Source organism: Varanus komodoensis, unplaced genomic scaffold (assembly GCF_004798865.1).
Source record: "Varanus komodoensis strain SLA01 unplaced genomic scaffold, ASM479886v1 scaffold43, whole genome shotgun sequence".
Taxonomy (NCBI): Eukaryota; Metazoa; Chordata; class Lepidosauria; order Squamata; family Varanidae; genus Varanus; species Varanus komodoensis.
In genome coordinates, this window is record NW_025335985.1 from 3,406,181 (window position 1) to 3,429,651 (window position 23,471).

The 23,471-nt window shown below is 43.1% G+C and overlaps 1 protein-coding gene across 1 annotated transcript; it reads right to left on the reverse strand.

The window, feature by feature from the left end:
- Window positions 1–1,035: 1,035 nt before the first annotated feature.
- AMTN (amelotin) lies at window positions 1,036–17,780 on the reverse strand. Its single transcript, XM_044444052.1, has 10 exons — window positions 17,727–17,780; window positions 14,739–14,783; window positions 12,888–12,944; window positions 10,860–10,943; window positions 9,380–9,463; window positions 7,901–7,957; window positions 4,800–4,895; window positions 3,029–3,064; window positions 2,135–2,161; window positions 1,036–1,494 (listed from the first exon to the last, which is right to left on the reverse strand). Exons 1-10 carry the CDS (start codon window positions 17,778–17,780, stop codon window positions 1,036–1,038), a joined length of 999 nt encoding a protein of 332 aa, XP_044299987.1.
- Window positions 17,781–23,471: the final 5,691 nt, after the last annotated feature.

A 23,471-nucleotide genomic window follows, 5' to 3' on the forward strand; every position in this document is an offset into this window, starting at 1 on the left:
GGACTGACCTCTCCTATTAGAAGTGAGTCTATATGGGAGGCAAGTATCTGGAAGAACTCAGAAGACCTGGGCAGGGAGAAGGTTTGACATCCAGACAGCTTCCTTCCCCAGGTATCCCTTCTGAGCTTTAAATAGTATCTTGCTTTACCGATATTATTAACACCCTCTTTATGGGTGATGCACAACCTGTGTTTAAAGATACAGTATTTGCATAATTTGGCCCTTGCTTAGGCAGAACAGGGGTTTGAGTATCTTTCAACCCAAGGACTGAATTCAATTTTGGAGAAGTTTTCAGGGGCTCACGTTCCATTTTAGCTTGAAGCTCTTACTGTTGGTGACAAGCGGCACAGAAGTCAGGAAACCACCAAATGATCTTGGAAAGGGTGTGTGTCAGGGGAACTACCAAACAGCAGATTATTAGTCACAGGGGCTAGAATTAGGGGGGATGGGGGTGCTGGAGAAAGAAACCACAATCAACCTGTGATTGAAGGAAAAAGGGGGGATTGAGAAAGAGGGTGGGGCAAAGATAAAGGGATAGATCCTTGTGGAGAACCCCAAGAGCTGAACGGAGACTCTCGGGTTGCAGAACTAGTGAACCAGCCACAGAGTGAATGTATCTAATAAATAATCACATGGTACCTAAAAGGAGGTACATAGTACATGGAACCCTCTCTAAATGGCACTCGCGAGTCTGAAGAGTGCTACTTATGAGGCTCGTATTGAGAAAGACTCTCACCAGAAAGAAGCACAAAGCTAGCTCACGTTACCTCTCAGGAACACTGTGTCTCTATATATTGCTTTCAATTTTCCATTAAAATCTAAAGCCAGAAAAGTAGATGCTACACATCCTTGTTACGGAGCTGCTGCTCAGCTTTTAAAGATTGTTGCCATTTCTGAAACAGGAATTCCCAGATTTTCAAACTAATGCTTTTTCAAAAATCTGCCTGCCACCTTTAGCTCATATTTAGCAATGGTTACCATACGCATTTTAGCATCTGCATGGGACGATCCATGCTCAGGGTACATTTTATTGGTTTACGGCGCTTTCAGGGGCTTAACCTCCACAGGGTTTATCGGTGCATGGCTGTCCCCTCTCACCAGTGATGGAGATGGATTGCGTTGCTTCTTAGTAATGGCCTTCTCAAGATTTAGAAGAGAAGTCGGTGGCTCCCGGAGTTCACTTGGCTCCATATTCACGCTGGCTGTCGGCTCTGCAACCACACCAACTGTCACGAGACCCGGCTGCCTGAAGCCAGATGGAGTGTGATAGGAGTCACTGGCAGCCTCGTTCATGCCATTGCTCATGGTTGGCACAACCTTCTGGATGCCTGCCGCTGTGCCCTCTGGGAAGGGAAGGTTGCCCTGGTTGGATTCAGCTTGGCCTGCTGGAAGAGGCCCTTCCTGGCCTTCTGGCAGGGCTTCAGACTGGCCTGAAGGGAAGAATCCGGCCTGCATTCCAGGGACAAGGACCCCAGCAAAGACCTGCGATGGTGTCTGCAAAAAACACAGTGCAGGGAACCACAGAACAGTTGTCAGGTTGTAGAATGGTCGCAGGGAGTCTCTAGGTACAGCAGAGCAGTGGGGAGGAACCTGCTGGTAAGAGGGTCAGACTGTCCTCCGAGACCAACCTGCTCATTGTGTCAGAGGATGGTGCTCCATCCTGAATACTGCCCCAGCTGCTGTCATCCACCTCACCCACTTTGCCTTTCCTTCCCTGTGCAGAGGAGGCTCAGGCAGCACTTGGAGGAGCAGCTGCCCTCAGGTACCTTCTTCGCACACCATTTACTGCCTGGTCAGGGTGGCAGCTGCTGCTCAGAGAGTGTCTTGGCTGGCTCCACCTGCTTGCAGGCACTGGCTGAGTTTGGTGCCTGCATTTCCTGGAATGCTTCACTGCTCTTTGACACAGCTGAGGCTAGACAGCGGGGGTAGGACTGAGGTCCCACTTCCCATAATCCTAGTCCATTGGCCATTGGCCATGCTGGTTGGGTTGATGGGAAGTGGAGTCCAACAATATCAAGAGGAATGCATTTGCCCTCTTTTGCCATAGAAGGTAGCATGCAGGTACACAGGAAAGCACTTGGGGTGATTTTGACCAATAGTATTATAAAATGAAGACAGAAATCAACTAATTTACCATTTCTTCAGAACTGAGCACAGCACCCTAAAGTCCCAAAAGAGGAAAAAAGGAATAGAATTAAAAAATCAAAGTCTATTTAATGAATTATTTTAAAAAATCAAATTGGTTTTTAAAACAATCTACTTTAATCAGGCATTATTAGTATTAGGGAAAGGGTCATGAAACTAATAACAATAATAATACCAGGTATGATGTCTCATAAGACTAGAAATAAATGAATAAAAATGCTACCAATTCAGTATTACTTTACAACACCCTTACAAGGTAGATCAGTCAGTATGATCACCTTCACTTTGTTAGTGAGGAGCAGAGGCTGAGCAGGTGAATTAATTGAGGCTAGTTACATGAGCAAATGGCAGAGGCAAATTCTGAAATGGGCTTCCTGCTTCAAAGGTCAGCTCTGCTAGCATCTCCAGCGGCTGGCTTTTTAGCACACATCTACCCTGTCTGGTGTCTTTTTTTCTAGTTTGACTGGAGAAAAGATAGCCAAACAGATCCATGCGTATAATACCCTATGTGTCTCAGCACAGAACCATAGGATGGAATCTGCTTTATACCAAGTCAGACTATTGGTCTGTCTAGCTCTGTATTATGAATTTGGATTGTCTTCTGTTTCCAACAGGGCTCTTTGTAGGTGTTCTTGGGATCTTCTGCATGCAGAACAGATACTACAGGAGAAAGTTCTCAGTCCTGCATCAGTGAGGGGTTGGACTAGATGACCTTTAGGTTACCTTCCAACTTTGTGATTCAAGCCCCCCCCCTTATTATGACAGTGGATATCTCTAGCAAATAATCATCAATTCTTTTTTAAGTCAAGGGGGATAGGTCTACATTTTTGAAACCCAAGTGATCTAGTCATTATGTTAAAAATCCTTTTGTCTCACTACGTACCTGTGGACTCATTTGTGCAAACAGAACTGGAAGCATCTGTAAGAAAAGTAGCAATAATTATATTTTGCTTATTAAGGTAGTTTTTGCTTAATTATAGATAAGCCTAATAGGGAAATTGGCTTTATAGTAATCCGAGGACATGATTGTCTGCTTCCGCTGCTCTCTTGCTGTTTAAGGCTGGTTCTTCTTTTTGTTAAGTGACATTATAATCTTGTGAATAGCTAAGCTGAATGGATACACATGGTTTTGCCTAATGGAACTGGTATTCCTTTGGGCAAAAGTTAAAGTTTCTGTTTCCATTAATGTATTTTAATTAGTATGAAGCTGATCTGGCCGGCTGGCAGAAAACTGCAATGCTTGGTACCACCTCCAACAGGTACCACACCTGTTTGATGCCAGCTCTGACCTCATTCAAATCCCTTCCCCAAACCCACCTTTCCTGTGAAGCCTCTGGGGCAACCTCCAGGGACCTATGCCCTGAAGCAGCCTGCCTCAACTTGTCTTCCAGAAGTGTTGGATCTCAACTCCCATCATTCCCACCCAGGATGCTGGACAGTGCCATTTTGCAGCACTGCAACATTTCAACTCTGCCTGCGGCTAAGCTAGACATGGACAACTGAAAGAACCCCATACTGCTTTCCTGTTTACTCCAACTCTACTTCCCTTCCCTTGCTGTGTGTCTGCCCCATGTCAACTTTTGGACTGTATGCTTCTTGAGGCAGAGCCCTCACCTCTGGTATTCCATGGCTTGCATCCTATAGTTTATTTCTGATGTTAATCTAATTTAAGTCCCATTCGTGTCAATTATTTTACTGAAGGTAAGATTAGGATTGGATACAACTCTATAACAAAGTCATGCACACTGGTTATGTTATCTAGCACTTGGAAGTTCACTCAAAAAAGAGATTAGGGAGTTGTTTTCACCGACTTTCTAGTTCCTAACCTGCAACTGTGCAGGCTCATCCAGACGGCTGAGTGTGCTTGAGCATTTCATCAATCTTGTGCTCTGAATATTGCATCACATTACTCACACCAATATTAATTCCAAATTCTACAAATTCCATAAGGGAAGGATAAAATGAGATATATATGGATTAGGTTCATTTCTGCTTTGTCTGAGTTTCACAGATTGTCACACATCTTCCTTTGCATTGCCTTCTCCTTGACAGAATTGGAATTTTTTTCTGCCCTTCAGAAAAGTCTGCAAAAAAAGTCTGCAGCAATTTACATAATGTTCACTGGCATGTAACATTTTCCAAGTATTTCTTAGCCCAGAATAAAATCAGTGAGCAGAACACATACAAAAAGAGTGCTCACATTAAAGGCTGAAGAGACATCAGAAGCTGGTAAACTGGCATTGTTTTAAGAGATGGTGTATATTATTAGCATATTTTCTAGTAAATTTCCTACAGCCAAATTTGCATACAGTCCTGGAAAGTTAAAAGAATGACCCACACTTCCACTGAAATCAGAAGAAACTGGTCTGCTGCAGAATCTGGCTCAAATTCATGGAAGGCTTAAGGCCTTTGAAAACAGTGGAACCTGTAATGGATTTCTCTGCTAATCTTAGGTGAAGGGTGCAGAGAGGTATGAATTGCTCCTCAAGACCAATTTCCTTTTGCTTTCTGTTTTAAGTTTTGCTTTCTGTTTTAAGAACAGAATTGGAGCCCCAATGCCTACTCTAGAGTAAAATTGAAAAATTGACGTAGCTGCTAGACACAGTATTGTGTGCTTTGGCCTTAGATTGCTAGAAGTGCCAAAAAATACTTACCGATTGTGGTGGCAGCAGCTGCTGTGGTACAGTCATTCCACCACCTGCTACGGGCAACATCTGTGTTGAGTATAATGCTCCTAAGAGTGCAGCAAGCTATATGACAAACAGGGGAGGGTTTGAAATAATTGGGGGAAAAGACAGAGATGAGACAAAACAATGTAACTTTGTGCAAAAGAATGTGCAAAATTCTGATTAAAATGCCTAGCCTTGGTCATGCTACATAAATATTTTAATTCCACCGTCAAAACTGTGGCAGATGACAAGGGCACCAGTGATGTCCTGTGAATTGGTGTTTTGCCCAACCAGTTCACATTTTGCAAGCTTGGCAAACTGTTCAGATTATGTCAAATGTCAAAAATATATGTATTTGTGCTATTTGCCAGGCAAGACAGGAATGGGTGCTGAACAAGACACTCAGGGAGTCTGGCACTTTCCTCTCAACAGTTACACCCTAACAGTGAAAACAGTGAGAACTGCGGCAGATAGAAAGACATCACTTGGAAAGTCACCAGAGCATCCAAGTGCCTTGGATAAAAGCCCTGGGGCCAAAGTACATGTGAAGTTAGTCTTCTCCATCTGGTGCCTTCCAGATGTTTTGAGGTTCAACTCCCATCAGCTCCAGCCAGTATGGTTGTGGGTGCTGGGTGGTGTCATCCAATCTGCCTGGAGGTCCAGATCTAGGTTACTTGTGCTTGCTGGCGAGTGGGAGGATGTTCAAAGTGGCCACTTCAATTTTGAAGGAAAAGCAGCTGTGAGCCTCTGATTCAGCATCATCCAGAGGAGGGAGGACTCCCAGTTTCCTGCTAGCAAATTCCCCATCCTAGGCCTGCTACTAGCCCTCATGGTTCTGTCAGTAGCAAACTGCTCCTTTGGGAGCAACAAGAGCCAGGGCAAGGCAAGAAGCTGGAATGGAGCACCTATCCAGCTGGAGAACATGTTCCCAACTGGGACCATATGGTAGCTTTTTCTTTAAAAATAAAAGCAAATATTTTAAAAAGGGCTATTTTTTTATTTTTTTTAGTGTGAATAATGTGAAGAGAATAACAGATGGGAGAATGGGGGAATAACGGAGGTCCAATCCCATTGAGGGTTTTCCACCTCTACGCTCATTTAGGCTCATGATCTCTCCTGCATATGAGCCTTTTTTCCACCTTCACACTTTTCCAAACTGCACATTTTTGAGCCCTTTTCCAAGCATGCACCCCAAGTGTGCATTCCCCCCACCCCCAGACTAAAGAATGAAAATGCCCAAAAATGTTCTTTTTTAGAAATATACTTTTATGCAGGAGTATATTTTTGGCATGGAGTCTTTGAAAGCAAATGCAAGGTGTTGGTTATGACCTATAAAGCCCTAAACAGCTTGGGACCTGGATATCTAAAGGAACACTTGCATCCATATATGCCCTCCCGCCCCTTGAGATCAGCAACGGATGCCCTTCTCCGGGAACCCTCTGTGAATGATATTAGGAGGGTGAGTACCCGGAGGAGGGCTTTCTCTGCGTTGGCGACCCATCTATGGAAGGCGCTCCCCAGAGAGGTCCGCCTGGCACCGTCATTGTTTGTTTTTCAGCACCAGGCTAAGACCTTTTTATTTAAAACTTATTTTACTTGCTAAATTATTGTATTTATTAGGATTTTAAATTAGCCGAGAATGCACTGGGGCTTTTAAATGTTTTTTTTTCTTTTAAATTGTTATATTGTTATTGTTTTTGTATTTTTTTTTTATATTTTCTGTGAGCCACCCCGAGGCTTTGTTGCGATGGGGGTGGCATAGAAATGTTTTAAATGAATGAATGAATGAATGCAAGTTAAGAAAATTGTGAAATTTTCCTGACAATTGTGCCCCTGGCCATATTCAGTTTTGGACCTGTGCACAGGCCATGCTCGCCCAATTTGTGAACAGAGACAAGATTCTTGTAGATCCCTACAAGTAGTTTGGCCTTCAGTGAACCATCCAGAGAGCTTCGACTACTGGATAGTATAGAAAGGATATCAACAAGAAATGAATTCAATCTCCCAACGACATCATTTCACAAACTCAAATAGCACTAGTAGAGGTATGTTGCATCTGTGGAAGCATCTGTACATGAAGTTTGTGTGATGTGCAACTAGTTGTGCAATTACACTTGTGCAAACATGACTTGAGTTGGATGTTCCTCTTGTGCATGGTCTGGAATGACTTTGTTGGATACTAGCCATATATACAGGCCCAAGGATCAATTTAATTTATCTGTCAACATATTGCTAAATCTCATGTGTTGTTCTGGTCAGATTTTCTTTCCTTGTATCATTTTATTGGCTGCACTGATATAATCTTAACCATTTTGTTCTACCTCCTGGACATTTGTTACCTCTGTTGCTGGACTTTTGCCTATGTCATTATTGTATCATTAGTATATCTGTGGGGTAGGTCTATTTATTTATTTATCCCTCTTCATGTTACTCGGATGAAAATCAGTAATGATCCATTAAAAGAACCATTAAGACAAGACAAAAGTCTTTGTGTGCTAGGAGTGTATTTGCTCTTACAGAAGACAGCTATGAATTTTCAGGGAGTGGGGTTTTACTCTTAAATTTGTGGTGTCCAAGGACCATTACAAACAAGCAAGCAAGAAAGCAAACAAACAGCAGCTTTGCATTCCTAGAACAGAACACTCTTAGCCATGATGCTGCATCATAATGCCTTATCTTTCCAAAATGCATTACTGAGGAACAAATATGGCTTCCTCCCATTTATAAGAGTAAGAAAGAAAGTCTGGAACCATCTCATGCTGCAAGGTCCTATATGCCTCTCCTGAATTCTTAGATTTAGCCCATCCCTGAATATTAATCTGCTTTTCAGGAGAAACTTTGTTTTGTGATGTCCAAAGGACTCACTTAAGTATGACTAAGTCTTGAGCCAAGTAATAATCTTCCAACATTTAAAAAATAAATTATACTCTTGTATTAGGAAACAGCTATAATACTATCTTTTTGCACTTGAACTGCAAAACAAGTGCAAAAAGAATGCAACACCTTCATTCTTGTTCAGTAACCATCTTGCTGTGAAATCCAATATATAAAGTGGCAAGCTTAAGAAAAGGCAGACAAGAACTTACATAATTTATATCTATTGGAAACATCTGAGTTAGTGGCAGGTTGAAGGCAGGAACATTCTGTAACACACACAAACACAGAGCTTTTTAGAAATTGTTGCCATCCTATATAGAAACATAGAAACAGAGCAAGTCAGAAGAGGCCTCCCGGGCCATCTAGTCTGACTCCCGGCTCCAGCCAGCTCTGCTCACGACACGCCCACTATGTGCTTGTCCAGCCTATCTTTGAACATCCTCATCAATGGGGCTTCAACGACCTCTCATGGAAGCCCATTCCATACCCTCGGGGTAGACAAAGTCCTGTGCACATCAGGGAGCCTCAGGCCTGGGAGCCAAATCTGGCTTTCCTGGGGTCCCAATCCAGCCCTCCTTCAGAAAACCATGCCCCTTGTCTTGCCCCTTTCCCCCAACCACCAATCATGGGGTACTTTCCCCAACTTTTGCATAACTTTCTCCCATTCTAACAGGTTGGAACACTTTCCTAAAGATGAATTCCCGACAGAAGGAATGTGGAGCTAAACTGTGGTGGCATTTTGAGCCGCTCCCCTTTCCCTTTGGCCTGCCTGCCACTGGATGTCCCTGATGATGAGGCAGCTAATGAGGTATTCACTGCCCCTCCCTCCCACATGGCTCTGCTGGAGACTCCAGCAGGCTGGTGAGGGTTAGAAAGGTCTCCTACTCCCTCCTATGGCCTAGTCACTGGCATCAAGAGCATTAATCTACAGTCTGATAGGTGGAGTTGTATTTTGACCCCTTCCCCTTTGCTGTCAGCCATGCCCATCACTGGAACGCAGCTCAGGAACCCTGAGCGTCTTTGAAACAGTTCAGCCCTTTGGGCTTAGGCTTGTTATCACTGAGAAATCAGTTCACAACCTAGAAGTATATCCAAATATTTGCATTCTGATGTTCAATCAAATAGGGCAGGAGTGGGAATCTGTGATTCTTAAGATATTGTTGGACTATAACTTCCATCGTCCCTGAGCATTGGCCATGCTGAGAGCCGAAGTTAACCACATTGCAAAGGCTACATGTTTCACATCCCCAACAGAGTATTCAGAATATCATTTCTTAGCGGTTCAGGACACCATATTTACAACAAACTGCAGAACTCTACTTGAATTTATTTCCAGGTGTGTTGTTCATAACAACAGCTCTCTGTATACTACCAGATTTCGCTTGTCCCTTGGTGACCATATTACTTAGACTTCTCATTTTTAAAAGTTATTACTGAATGGCTTCTTGATGCCTGGTTCACAGCAGTGAAAAACACAATGTGTGCTTTAGTTTTATTTGCTAACATTGAAAAAGCTAAAACAAAAGCCATGGTTCTCAAATGTCAGTTCAGTTTAATTGGACTATTTGTTGAAATAAAACTATGCTAGATCCGCATTACAAATTTGAAAAGTGTGAACCAGTTCTGTTCTGCTTTCAGGATGGCACAAACAAATCTTTAAAAATACATATTTTAAGAAGTTTTCTTACTTGTACATTTGGAGTTCCCAGCTCTGATGGGAATTGTGGGGAAAGCACTGGGAAATTCGCAAATGGCCATTCAAGTGGTGTTACCTGAGAGAAGTGAGAAAGATGCATATTGATCAATGCTTCCTAGCAAGATAGTTAATGCTGGAGAAAACTTGCAGTGTAATCCTATAGATACCTATTCAGGAGTAATCTTCGTTGAGTTCAGTGGGACTTGCTCCCAAGTTAATGTGCACAGCAAGGTTAGGTAACTCTTTTGGGCTATGGGCACATTTAGTAATGTGGACAGTTGTCCTGCGTATCACCACAGAAAGGCTGTAATGGGGGGTGCGGCAAAGGACAAGTAACAGTTCAAAAGGCTTGAGAGCACAACAGAAGTGGATCTGAGCCCCCACATGTGAAACGATGCCTTTAAACCCAGGATTTTCAGCACCAACAGAAATCTGTGTCACAGCAGCCATAGCCGCTGGTAAGAAACTGTGTTCATTTTGTAAAAAAAAAAAAAAAAAAAAAAAGGAAGTAACTACACTGGCACCAAGGAAAGTATCCAGGGGTATATTTCTGCTCATGGGGTATGCAACTGAAGTCTGAATTAGCAATATGGATAGCATAGGTTGAAGGATCGAGATGCTGACCATGAGATATGCATGCACCTCTGATGTTCTTAGCGATCATCAGAGCCATAGTCAGTTAGGATGAACGATCTTCAGCTGTAAGCCTAAACACACTTCTTTGGAGACAAGTTCAGTTGAAATCAGCAAGACTCATTTCCTGGTAAATGAGCTTAGAATCAAGGCATTTTTCTCTGGAAAAACACATGAGACCTGGCGCTATGGCGATGGCAGGGACTTCTAGGGTCTTTCTAGCTCTGATTCTAAGTAAGACTAACCAGCAACCTAATCCACCACTACTCCAGTTGCTGCTGTAGGAATGGGATTATATTGTCACAGAACCAGAGTCACTATGATCGTATCCTCCCTTCCTTATGCAGTACAGAGGGACAGAACTGGAATGCTTAGTTAGGGTTAAGAAATCTACCCCCCTCCTTTTAGTCCATCCTGTGTCCTCTCCCTGCATGGTCAATTTAGCAGCACAAATTGGGCACTGGGGAGAGAACTGCCTTCCCGTACTGCACCCAGCTCCCTTGTCCTGAGCCAGAAAGCAGATGTACATGTAGTCAGCCATGGCAGGAATGGAAGCATAATTTTCACAGGCAACCAAGCACCAGCATCCCCCTAGAATTTGAGCCAGATGTGCCTCCAGCTCTGCCTTCATGCTCTAACTCAAACCATGTGGCCACGGGATTCGGAGCCCAGCCCACCTACAGCATGCTGTTTAATGGACCCAGACAGACACGTTCTACCGGGCCATTCCTTCCGAAGCCAAACAACCTGCTGATTGGAGGCCGGCAGGAATACCAGCTACCATAGCAACACGCCGCACAACAGCGACACATGAGATGACTTTCCTCCCTCGTGCTTACCTCATTTGGCAACTGATTTGCTAATGGCGTCTGATCTGGAACCAGTTTTGCTGGAGGCAGCCCGACCCCAGGATTTGGCTTTTGCTACCATCAAGAGAGGAACACAAATTAATAATGAAAGACATGGTGTGTTTATTTTGTCAAAGATCAGACTACTATTTGCTCATTATTCCCCATCTGAGTGAAAATGTTTCCTCCGATGGATACAAGAAATAATTCACTTGGTCTCTGTGAAAGGTATGAAGTATCTTTTTGATTTAAGCACGATCCTAGGCAAGTTCAGACAGAAAAAGGGCCTACAATCCCCATTCAGTCAACCACAGAAACAAATTGGATAAGCTAGTGGAATGTTGCTTGTGAGCAGTTCAGCTGTGTAGAATGCAATTTCACTCACATGTACTTGCAAGCAGGGATGGGTGAAGATTTAATTTTGTTTGGGGTTTTGATAAGGACTTACCAAAAATTAGCAAGATTCTCTATAAATACAGTGGAAAGAACTTAAATTTAAAAATTTAAGATAATGTGGAAGGAGACAAAACTTGCAGATTCTTCCCTCCATGCCCAGGACCTGGAATGCCTATATTTCAGAAGTCAGGGTTTGAATCCATATGTATTACCATCTTTTAGGGTCCCCTCCTTTTTTAAAAAAAATAGTATTCTCCTTTTTAACATTTTTCTTCACCCCTTCTCCAATTGCCATTCCATAAGTGGACCATTATGAGCATCCCCATAAGACTGCACCCTTAGGGAACAATAATTCTCTTAAAGAATGTTTGCAGTCTAGTTTCTATGAAGAAAGGGGAAACTGTCTTCAATTAGTTTGGGATTAAAATCCCTAAGGACAGACATCACTTTGTAAATTGGACTAAGGGAAGCAGTTCCAGAAAATAAAGGTACTAAGAGAACAGCAGTCTCAGAGATAAGAAGGCTGATTCTGCTTGTACGAATAGAAGTTATGTCAACCAAGTTCACCTGAATCAAGGATTAAGATTCAAGAATTCTATTGCTAGGCAGTAATTATGTATGGATGAAAAAGATCTTCTCTGTGCCTCAAAAGAATCTGGGTTTGCTTTGCAAGCTTTTCTGAGCAGGCAAAAACACTGTGGAGTTTTGAAAGTGCTCACAAGGAATAGTTGCAAAAATGGCAGGCATGCACACACAGGCATACAAATCGTTCTGTTCGTTTCCTTCCTGCTGGTTTCATCTTTGCCCTTTACTAGCAGAATATTGAATGTCCAGAGCCATTCTTTACAGCTGAGCATCCCTGCGCTTTCCCATCATCTCGTGCCACAATCAGTAGGAGTGGGAGGTGAGCACCATGTTGTATTCAGACCTAGGGATGCTGGAGAAATCTGCAATGGATTCAAATGAATTCAGTTTTCTGTGACTCTCGCTTGCAGATTCTGCAGCAGACTGGCTTCCTCTGAGTTGCATAGATTCCACAACTTACAGACTGTATTTTAACATGGGGGTGGGGGTCATGTACATTTGCACTAATGTGCATTAATGCTAATGCATACTTGTGCTAATGCACATTTACACAAGTAAAATGAGATTTCCATATATCATTGAAACATCTGATTCTGTCAGTGAGTAGAAAATGGAATGAAAGTTTTCTGACAACACATGAACTCCAAATGGAATGGCTTTAACATCACAGATTCTTAGTTGGGACAAGTTCAAAGGGGACTTTGTCCAGCTCGTATATGGCTAGGGCCACCTTATAGGCTGAAACAGGATCAGGACCACCCTGCATGCGAGGTGGACACTTGGATTTAAAACTCTGCCTTCTTGAACTCTCAACCTATCCCTGACTGTCATTTGCCTTGGATGCTTCCCATGTCCAATCTAATTATCTTTCAGTCAAATTATATTCCATGTCAGCACACAGGAATACAGACCAGATGTTATTCTGCTGCAGTGACTGAACATTTTTTGTTGCTGTTTCAAATATAATACAGTTAAAACTTGACATTTCCTTTACTAGCTCACAACCCAAAGGTTTTATTTTAAACTTTATGGCAGTACCTCTGTCCGCTGTGGAATGTTCCCCATGGCTCTGTATCTTTGCATCAGTTGTAATATCTGGTAATTGAATCATAGACAGTTTCACACAATGTGGACCATAATCTGAATTCTTCATTATAATCAGAGGGATTATACAATTCGTATAGCATTATGTCATTATTTGCCATTTTTTTCCTTACACATAACACATACACTTAAGTCTAGGAGATGACTCATTTCAACTGAAAATTATCTAGAATGCCCATGAATAAGGAGAAACAATTACTTTAACAAAGGCTTTGAGGGAATGGTTTAACAGCATGAAAATAAATGGCATACTAACACTCTTACCTAGCCATACCTAGATCAGAACTCTGCAGAATGATATATTGAAGAAACTAGAGATGTCTCAGGAAACGCAAAATCCTGCATCTCTGTTTTAAAGTATCCATTTTGGTAGCATTTCTGTACACATCTGCTGAAATCCCACTGATACCAGTGGAACTGAGGCGGCAGTCCTAAATGTATTTACTGCAGAGTAAGCTGGGTTGAAACTAGAAGGACTTTCTTTAGAGTAAATGTACATAGAATTGCATTGTGAAACTGCTAACTGTACACAGCAGCCCTCCCCAACCTCATACCCTACAGATCTCTTGGGCCACAACTCCCCCATCCCCAGGCAGTGGTGTCAAAATGTGATGCCAAGCTGGGCATGGAAGGTGGGAATTGTCCAACACACTGGGAAGGTTGCCAGTTTAGCAAAGACTGGTGTTCAGTATCGTAGCCACAAATATTTATTCTTTTCCTTGTCCATTCCATGATGGAATAGAGTTAGAAAGGGGGACCTGTGGCCTGTAGCCTTAACCTGGACCCCAGGCCAGTCCTTTTGACCCCTCCCCAGTGTCCCAGAGAAGGTAGAGGCGGTGGGAGAATGGCCAAACTTGCATCTCAGTGGACTTCAATCTGTTTTTTGTAGCCAAGGAGAGCCCAGACAGAGTGATGCAAACTCGGGACGAAAGAGCTCCAGCCAACATTTCAACCAAGGATCTAATGCCATCAAGGAACAGGACCCTGCCCCTGGAGTCGCAGGTGGGGCTCTATAGCTCACATTATTTGGCCAGCAGAAGTGCAGGAGTGAGCAACTGGGCCCTGAACAATTCTCCCCTGCTGCAATTGATGGATCAAGGAAAGAGGGAGGATGGATATGAAGCAGGATAATCCAATCCCTAGATCTGGTGCTACCATCAGGTAAGGGGAAATGGACACTTCAAGGTGCATTATGTCAAGGCAACTGGAGGCAAAGCAGGAAGTGGGAATGTATGACTCAGGGGACATACTTTGTTGGGTGATTCCCTGCACAAGCCCATGGAATTGGAGATGTGTCTGGGCAGCTCCCATTCACATCAGTTCAGGCTTACAAAGAGCATCCCTTGTTATTTGTGGGAATGTGGAATGCCATTTGGATTTTCTTCCTCTGGCACCAAAACATCATGGGGTAGCCTTGCTCTTCTTGCTTACTCACACCAAATGCCGGCCAGGCTTTTGTACCATACAGCACACTGAGGAATTCTGGAAATCTCAAATTTTTGGTGGGTTCTTATACGGCAGGGAAAGATGGCATGAGGCATCCTAGATGTTTTGACCTTCAACTCTCATCAGCCCTAGTCAGCCTAGCCAGTGGTGAGGGATCATGGGAGTTGTAGGCAAGACATCTGGAGGGCTGCAAGTTGCTCAGTCTTGTAATAAATTTTGGATTTTCAATGTTTTCCCCCATGAATAAGCATGGCTGCCAGTGTTTTATTTCTCTTACTGTTTCACGAAATGGTACATTCTTGTAAGAAAGGCTGCATATAGACACAACCCACTGCTTACTTCTCTACTGTTGCTTGTAGCAAGGCGTCTACCAAGTGGTTTGACCTGAGAAGGAAGGAAATAAATGCTAGATGCATTACACCAAATAGATCTAAACTTCATTTTATTGTCTCTTATTATACATACTTACCACTTTGTAATTCTATGATTGTTTACACTTTCATAAAACTCAGACATGCCAAAGTAGCTCCTGAAGGCTTGGAGTATCTGGGCATCTCTACCTAAGAGCTCTGACAGGGCAAAGTCCTTCACAGAACATCAAGTAAAGTGACCTCAGTATCATAAAGACAAATCTGAGGGATTGGGGAGCTAGGAAAACTGGCACTACACTTCTGTCCAGTGAAATGAATTAAGGCCAAGAATCATGACAGCTTTGTGAATTGCACCGTGATAGTGGTGGCATAAATTAGCAGATGAAAATGAGATGGAAAAACGTGGTATAAATCAGCAAATGAAAATCAAGTGCTGATGGATTTTTGTGGTTGCATTCAAACATATAACTCTTTCTAGGTCTGATAAATTTGCATATTTCCAGTTCTTCAACATGTGACAGGCCATTCATGAAGGGGCATACCTATATTATTAAAAACACATTAAAATACACTGACATGAGACCCTGATCCCTCCCTGTTTGTTGTTTCCTTGAACAACCATCTGCCCTTGACAAATGAGACAGCTTGACTATTTATTTATTTATTATATTTCTATCCCACCTTTCTCTCATTGTGGAACTCAAGGTGGCCACATGCGATTCCCAGGTGGTCTCCCCTCCAAGCTCAAGCCAGCCCCAAACCTGCTTAGCTTCAACATGGTGGATGACCTATTTGCCTTTAGACCATGCTCTGTTTGCTAGGGAGTTCGTACCTTCAGGCAAAACATTGTGGCCAGACTTTCAGCGAATATGGGCCAAGAAAAAAGAGCAAAGATGAGCACAGTAACTGCATTGCCTCTATGTCCACCTTCACTACACTCTGGGAAGAAAGTCAGTCACACTTTTAAACCAATTTCCAACTGGAACTCTGTTGCCCTTGAAAATGTGCACTTCTCTGAATTTTGCGATTTTGCAGTGGAGTTGTTCAGTCAAAGCATGTGTTCAAGCTATGCTTATTGGAAAATGCACACAAAAAATGTGTATATATTAGGAAAATTGTTTGCTCAATTGTACACTAGGCAAAAAGTCATGCAAATAGGCATCTGTTAGAAGAAATGTGCACAAAAATACATACGAATTATCATATAAACTTTTAAAAAATCCCTAAGTTACTATTATTATTAAATATATTTCTTTGCTGCCTTTCAAAGCAGAAGCAAACCAACATACAGTAGTAATAAATAAAACATACCAAATTTAAGACTGGAAAAGTGAGAAACTGAGAGAGACCGAAACAGACAAATTTATCCATCCCTGCACAGGAGGAGAGTTACAAGGATGGGGCTAGAAGGGCTGGAGTGCTTGTCCTCATTTTGGAAAAAAAATGCCTGAATGGGGCTGCTGATGTGGCACTATCCAAGCACACAGTGCTTTACTAATTATCATAAGCCATAACAGCAAGAAGAAGAGGCACTATGTTACATTCTTCCCTGTTCTTGGTTGGCATCTGAGCCCTGTTCCCTGTCTCCATCTATGGAAGAAAATTTAGTGCAAGATGCTGGCAAACTAATGGCACAATATTTTTTTAATGTAGAAAAAGCCCTACAGTTCCCAGTATTCCCTATCCGGCGTGGTGTTTTTCTGTCTAAACAAGGATTTGAGGTTGCAGTGCTACTCGTATAGGTTAAAAAAAATTATACACATTTTTGTGTATATTTGTGTATAAAATGTAAAAGAAGGAATCCTTAAAACAATAAAAATTAGAAGGCTTAAACATTAACAATACAGGATCATGGAGATGAGACTCCAAAGAATCCACTGGTCTCCCAAATGATGTTCCAAGGTCATAAAAGTGCAATCTTGTGAATGTTTAGACAGAAAAAAGCTCTTCAGTTTCAAGGATTCCTCTGCCAGCATGTTTAGATAGGACTTTTTCCCTATCTAAACATGCATAGGTTTGCTCCCTAAAACATCTTTTTATTTGGTTCTTCTGTGGTCAGATTGCTTTTACCCTAGGCATCAATTAAGCAGGCAAGCTGCTTCTTCCCTGGAGATATTATTCCTAATCCCTTTCAGTCTCTCAAAACTTGTGTGCGCGTGCACAAACACACATCTCACCGTCTGCCAAATTAGTTGGAGAATCAAAAAATGCAAGACTGTTTTCTGATGAACTAGAACTATCAGATTTGGTGCATGTCAAATCCAAGGCATCTTGAAGTCACCCTGATTACTCCAAAAATCTGAAAATGAGACATTTCCACCCCTCTTCTTCAAAGGACAGACACAAACATAAACTGTAAGAAGGCATGCAGTTAAGGTATTTTAGGCCACCCAAAAATGTGGTAAATGCATAGCCCGAAGACTCTTTTTTTCCAGAAAAGACTCATGTGTCTGCCCTTAGAAACTTTAAATCCCCCCTGAGGGGGGTATTTCTGGGCCTTTCTGGAAAGCTGAAATTTGGCATGTACACAATTCACACTGCTATGGTTATTAGAACAGGGAGAAATCAAGATATAGCTATGTCTTTTCTTAGAAATAGTGGGAGGAGAGGGAGTACCCCCAAACAGTTAAAAGTATTTTCAAGCCACCCAAAAGCTGACATTTGGGATATACAAATGCTGTTTACTAGAACAGTCTGAAAATACAAGATTTTTGCAGACACTTGGAATATGACATTCACCTCCTAAGAGAGGCAAACATTCCAGTTCAGAATGCACTACACTGCCTCTGGAGCAGGCGATCCACAGAGAGACTTGGATTTAGGGCAAAGATGCTTCCAAGAGCTGCCAGAAACTTCTGCCACATGATATGCTCAGACTATTTTGCTCGAACTTGCTAGGAGCGTATTTTATGGAAACAAGCTTGTGAGTACGCCAAGGAGATTAAAAACAACTTACTGGTAAGGAGAATGTCAATCCCAGAAGAGAGAGCAGCAGAACTACAATCTTCATATTTCAAATTGGTACCTGTGTGAAGGAATCAGAAATCCAATTTTCTCCCACTGCCTTTTAGGTATCATAACTGCCAATGCAAATGTCTACCTTGGCATTATAAACTACTCTTACCGTGCTGTTGTATTGAGAAGAAATAATAGCTTTGTCCTTGCTCTTTTGTTGAAGTTCTTTCTTCTCCCAGTCACCGTAGCTTTGTGGAGATGCAACCATCCCCTCACGTGAATTTAAACTCTCTTCCAAGTGGGCAGTCATCAGAACAGAGGCCACACGTAATTCTTTGTGTTTCACGCGATACCCAACATCTCATTAGCAGAGAAAATCATTATGTCACAGAACGTCTGTGGTAAATTTGCGGGAAATCTTTTCTTACTGAGGTGGAACAGAGTAACGCATGGAATACATGAAACCAAATCATGTATCTATAACCAACATATCAGGCCCGCATTTTCTGGGCCAGGCACTATATGAAACACCATTCATACAACTAGCAATCATACTAATGGCCTTTCAAAATGTACATTGCAGAGCCACAGTGGGAGACAAAGCTTTAAACCCTCCCTGCACCTTATGCCATGATCCCAAAAGGATTGGGATTCCTATTCTAAGTCTTACATCTCCCATGCTGGCAAGGGAAAACTGGGAGCTATAGGGCTTCTTTCAAGTATGCATAGGATTGGTCCTAAGCTGAGGGAAAGCCCTTCATGTGACAGTTAACTGTGTGGATGATGGTTGGATTTAATTTGGTTCTGAGGGCAGAACTGGTGGACATGGGCAACATGCAGAGAAAATAAACCTTGTGACAATTTCAGACCATGTGTGAGTATTCCTCAGAAGGACCTAGTTTCTAGACAAGTTTGGTTTTGTGAGAGATGTTCTAGCCAAACCCACTAGGTGTGGGATATGAACTCAGAAAGAGTCTTCTGCATGCATATTCATAGAATCATAGAACAGTAGAATTGGAAGAGGCCCTGAAGACCATCGAGTCCAACCCCCTGTGGTTGCAGGACACCACGTTGCACCATCCCACTCAGATGGCTGTCCAGTTTCCTAACTCAAGAAAGGACTGCATAGCTTTTCCTTGTATGGCTTCTCCTTTGAACCACTTTGGCTATATGAGTGCCAAACTCCAAAACAAAAAAGGGTTATTTTACTTTAAATGTTTATTATACTGCAACCTTTGATCAAATGGACCCAAAGGTGACTTCCAGTAGAACAGGGCTCTTGAACCTCAGTTTCCTTGGCCAAGTCTGGCACACTGAGCATGTCTTCCTGGGCCCCTGGCTTTTCCCAGGAAGCCATGGTCTCACCCCAGGCTCTCCCATCCCAACCACCAGTTGTGGGGTGCTTCCCCAGACTGTGTGTGTTTCACATCCTAAAGGTAGGGATGCTCCAGATGACCTCATCCCTTTTCTCCTGGCCACTTAGCATATAGTGGCTTTCTGAATTTGTGCAGTTCCTCTGCCCCAATTATAAGAGGCTACCATGCTTCTCCTAAGGATTTGTTACCACCAGTAAAGCTTTCAGCTAAAACATGTTGGCATTGCTGCTATTTTACCCCTGCCCCTTTTGCTTTCAGCCCCAGAGACTGCTGGAATGCCACCTCTGAGAGTTTCTTCAAAATGGAATTCAGCCCTTGGACAGAGAGGAGAGGTGTCCAATCCTGCCTAATCTTGGAAGCTAAGCAGGATTGGGCCGGTTAAAATCTGGATGGGTGACCCCAAATGCTGTGAACCACCCAGAGAGCTTTGGCTAGGGCTGGTATAGAAATGGAATTAGCAACGGCAACAGCAGCAACAACAACAACAGACCTGCAGCTGAATGCACCACAAAGCACCATGCTTGCCAATGCAGATGCTGGGAGGGGTGGGAACAAGATGCTAGTCCCTCCCCTCAAATTTCTTCCCTTCAACATCGCTGCTATGCTTGCCCTTGCCACCTTTCTGGACCTGTGACAGGCCCTGCACTCACTCTAGCTGTGAAGGTGCAGAGCCCCTCCCATCCTGAACCCTCCAGATGCATGGAACTGCAATTCCCATCATTCCCAGCCAGCATGAAAAAAGGCAAGAAAATACAGCCATAAAGCTAATGCCTCAAAATGCTTCTGCTGAGTGAATAATGGAATGTGATTGTAATGCATAATGAAATGAAAAGAAAGAAGTCTTAAAGCAAAAACAAACAGAATAATGTTTGTCCTTTTTTCAAGGGGAAAAGGGTCTTGCACAGTCCTCTTGCCTATTGATCAGAAGCGATGCTATCTTGCTTGGGTCAAGTTTCATCTTGTTTGCCCAAATACATCAGTCCCCATTCAAGCTTGCATCTCTGAAATCTGATCTTTAGCAGAGAGGGAGTCCATTGTCGTTGGCACTCTCAGATCTCTAGACAACTCTGGTCACCACCGTGGTGGCTTTGTAGCCAGTAATGTGATAATAGATGCAGGCACTTTCATAAAAAGACTTAACGGTTAAGCAGGGCTGTGTTGACCTTAAGGGATTCCATTCTATAAGGGATGGGGTAGGCGGGATGGATGGAAAGCAGGACCACTATACCCGTTCTGCTGAAAAATGAGCTCCTTCAAGCTCCATCGGCTGCTGCCATCAACTAACACCATTTGCTTCGTTTCAGTGGTAGAAAAGAAGGGGAGAAAGGCCACTCCATCAGGCTCCTGCCATCACACCATTCATGGAATAAAGAATGTCCTGGATAAGGATGGCCTCCAGCACCCCATCAGCTGCCTCCACACACACGGATGCACCTCATCACCAGCACTGGTCTGGGATGGAAGTGGTGCAAGCAGTTTCCGCTACACTGTGTTTTGTAACTGGGCCACGACCTGACTCTACATGTTTTCATGGCAATAAGCCATGTGGAACTTGGTTAGGATCTGCTGCACAAAGCCAGCGTGGTGCAGTGGTGAAGAGCACGGGACCGGGACTCAGGTGATCTGGGTTCTAGTCCCCGCTCAGCCATGGAGCCAACTGGGTGACTTTGGGCCAGTCATGGACTCTCAGCCCAACCTACCTCACAGGGTTGTTGTTGTGGGGATAAGATGGGGAGCAGGAGGAGGAAGAGGAGGAGGAGATATTCCACTTTGAATTCTGTAAGAAAAAAAGTGGGATATAACGCTAATAAAGAAATAAATTTCTGTAAGACTGGGCCTTAAATCTCAGGTCTCCTCCTAGGGCATTCTCTCTGTCGCTTTCTCTAATGTGGATTGCTTTTCATCAGCAATAAATACACTTCTTGAAAGGTAAGTTGAAATATTAACTTTTTCTGATCTTCTCTTGCCTTCCCTGGCCTCTTCTGATTAATCTTTAGTTTAAAGGGCAAATGAATGTCTTAACAAGTTACTTCTTGTACCGAACCCACACCTAATTCCAAAATTGGCTAAATGGCCATCATATTATAATTAATGGTCTAGGCATGGCTAAAATGTCACCCATTTCTTTTTGTTTTAAAAAAGTGCGGAGCTGCAATAGAGATAAATGCAGCATTAGCAATGCAGAAAACATAGTTAATTAGCTTGTGATAATACAGTGGAAAATGACAGATCCAACTGGTGGTGTATAATTTTGCTTTTCAAACTTTTCTCTAGTATACGAAAAACCCCTAAAGATTCCCACCTGGGTTAAGAATTGCATGTAATAAATGGGCTATTCTCTAGAGAAATGTGCAGTAAGCGAAAATATGATTCATATCAGACTTAGTATAACTACACATAGTGGGTAAAAACCAGTCAACACATTTGATTCTGAAGATACTCCTAATCCCATACCGATCTTCTAAAATAGTGTTGGATTTGCATTGCCAATTAAGGGTTTCCTGCACACCTTGTGACTAGAACAGTACTCTCACCTTGACTCACAATACTATATGGGCCACCAAAATCTGTTTAGCTGATCTTAGCACCTTAAGGTATTGTAAGGGCACATTGCACATTCACACTTCACCTGTGGTGGCCCCAGGTGAGCAAACTGCCCCAGCATCACAGCAGAGGAGAAGATGGTCGGAGAGCAGGAGATTTCCACATACCCATCCTACAAGAGATAAAGCAGAAGTCAGAAGGAGGTTGGATCAGGAGAGTCTCCATACTGTTGGCATCAAGCCATCTGTGGCTCAACTCATCCTTGCCCACCCTGTTCAGTAAAATGTTTCTCCTGTGTGCCCCTCTTCTATTATGTTTCTTTCTCCATCAACTCCTGTTCCATCTCTGCCCTGCCTTGTCTTTGCCTGCCCTACCCTGCCCATCTGGCTAGGCCTCTCTCTCTCTCTCTCTCTCTCTCTCTCTCTCCAGGTGTTTAAGGCCTCCCTAGGATTCCCTGTTCATCTGCAATTGCCCCATTTGTTTATCCAAATGGTACAGAACCACAGACACAGATCTGGCTTGCCGGGGATCCCCAGATGGCCATATCCGTTCTCCCAGCTCCACTCCTTCCCCTTCAAGCCACTTATCCTTGTGTGGTTTATTGACTTGTGTGCAGTTTTTCCCCATTGTAAAAGGCTGCAATGCCTCTCCTTGGCTTTGTAACTGGCAGGGATAGCATTAAGTTTAAATATCCTGGTATTTTGCCCCGGCCCATCTGCCTTTCCAGCCTTGTTCCCCACTAGGATGCAGTCCCCAAGAGCTTCTCCAAAATGGAATCCAGCATATGGGCTGAAAGGTTCAGCACTGCTGCTTCAACGCTTTCCTTTGCGCAAGGGGACAGGATTTCAGGCCTGCTCACGTGGAGCCTACACAAGTGGATCACACGTGTTTATATGAACTGCTTTTATTATGAATTTTAAATAAATCTGATATGAAATAGGAACCAGGTTTAATGTGAATCACATTCTAATATGTGCAGTTCTGCAAACCGTGTGTGAACCCAAATGTGGTTCTCCTTTGGCCTTTGCACTTCTCCAAAGGTAGTGATACCCTTTTCCAATTCAAGAAAATGTGTACAAAACTGTGACCCTGAAGGGAAAGGGCAACTATAAGGAGGACAAGTTTGCAAGAAGTGTGCACATGAGGAGAATTTGCATATGAAAATGAGTTGGGATTTTTGTGTGAATCTTTTGTTAATTTAAAACAAAAGACTAAACTGATCAGAAACAGAACAGAACAAACTTGGGCTTGGAGTGAAAAGTAAGGATTATAGAAAGCAACACAGACACATTCTAATGTGCAAAGACCCCATTCATGTATCCTGTTTCCCAAAAATGCATTAGACATTTCTCTGGAGACAGGTTGAGTGCTTTATAAACATATGTCAGTTGCAACACGCTGGTGTTAGACACTGGGACTGGAGACAAATTACAGGTTTCTAGGAGTTTGAAGGTGGTATGATAGACACACAGATGCTTATGTGGAAGTGATTCATCCCACTGTCAGCCTCCAGTTTTGCATCACTGTGTAAGGCTCAAAAATCTGGGTGTTTCCCGTGGCGATGATGGCTCTGCGGTGGCTCTTTCAACCCTCCTGAAAATGACTCTCTGTCTCCACACCGTGTCTGGCACAGCTAGAGACAAAACACTGATCAAATGGCATGGTGTTGCATCCAGTGCTATGTTTTTAGGGGTGTGGAACTTCACTCAAGCTAGGGATTGTGCATTGCAAGAGTTGCAGGAGGAATAATTCCCCCAGGTTACATGGACTTGTGACCCAGGACAGGGGTGTGTGTGCTGATCTCTGCCATGGAGGGAAACATCTGT

Coding starts and splice junctions, on each gene's coding strand:
- AMTN (XM_044444052.1), bottom strand. CDS start 17,780: ATGAAGATTGTAGTTCTGCTGCTCTCTCTTCTGGGATTGACATTCTCC. Junction 10,944..12,887: donor ACATTCCACAGCGGACAGAG/GTACTGCCATAA, acceptor TCTTGATGGTAG/CAAAAGCCAAATCCTGGGGT. Junction 7,958..9,379: donor TGGGAACTCCAAATGTACAA/GTAAGAAAACTT, acceptor TGTGTGTTACAG/AATGTTCCTGCCTTCAACCT.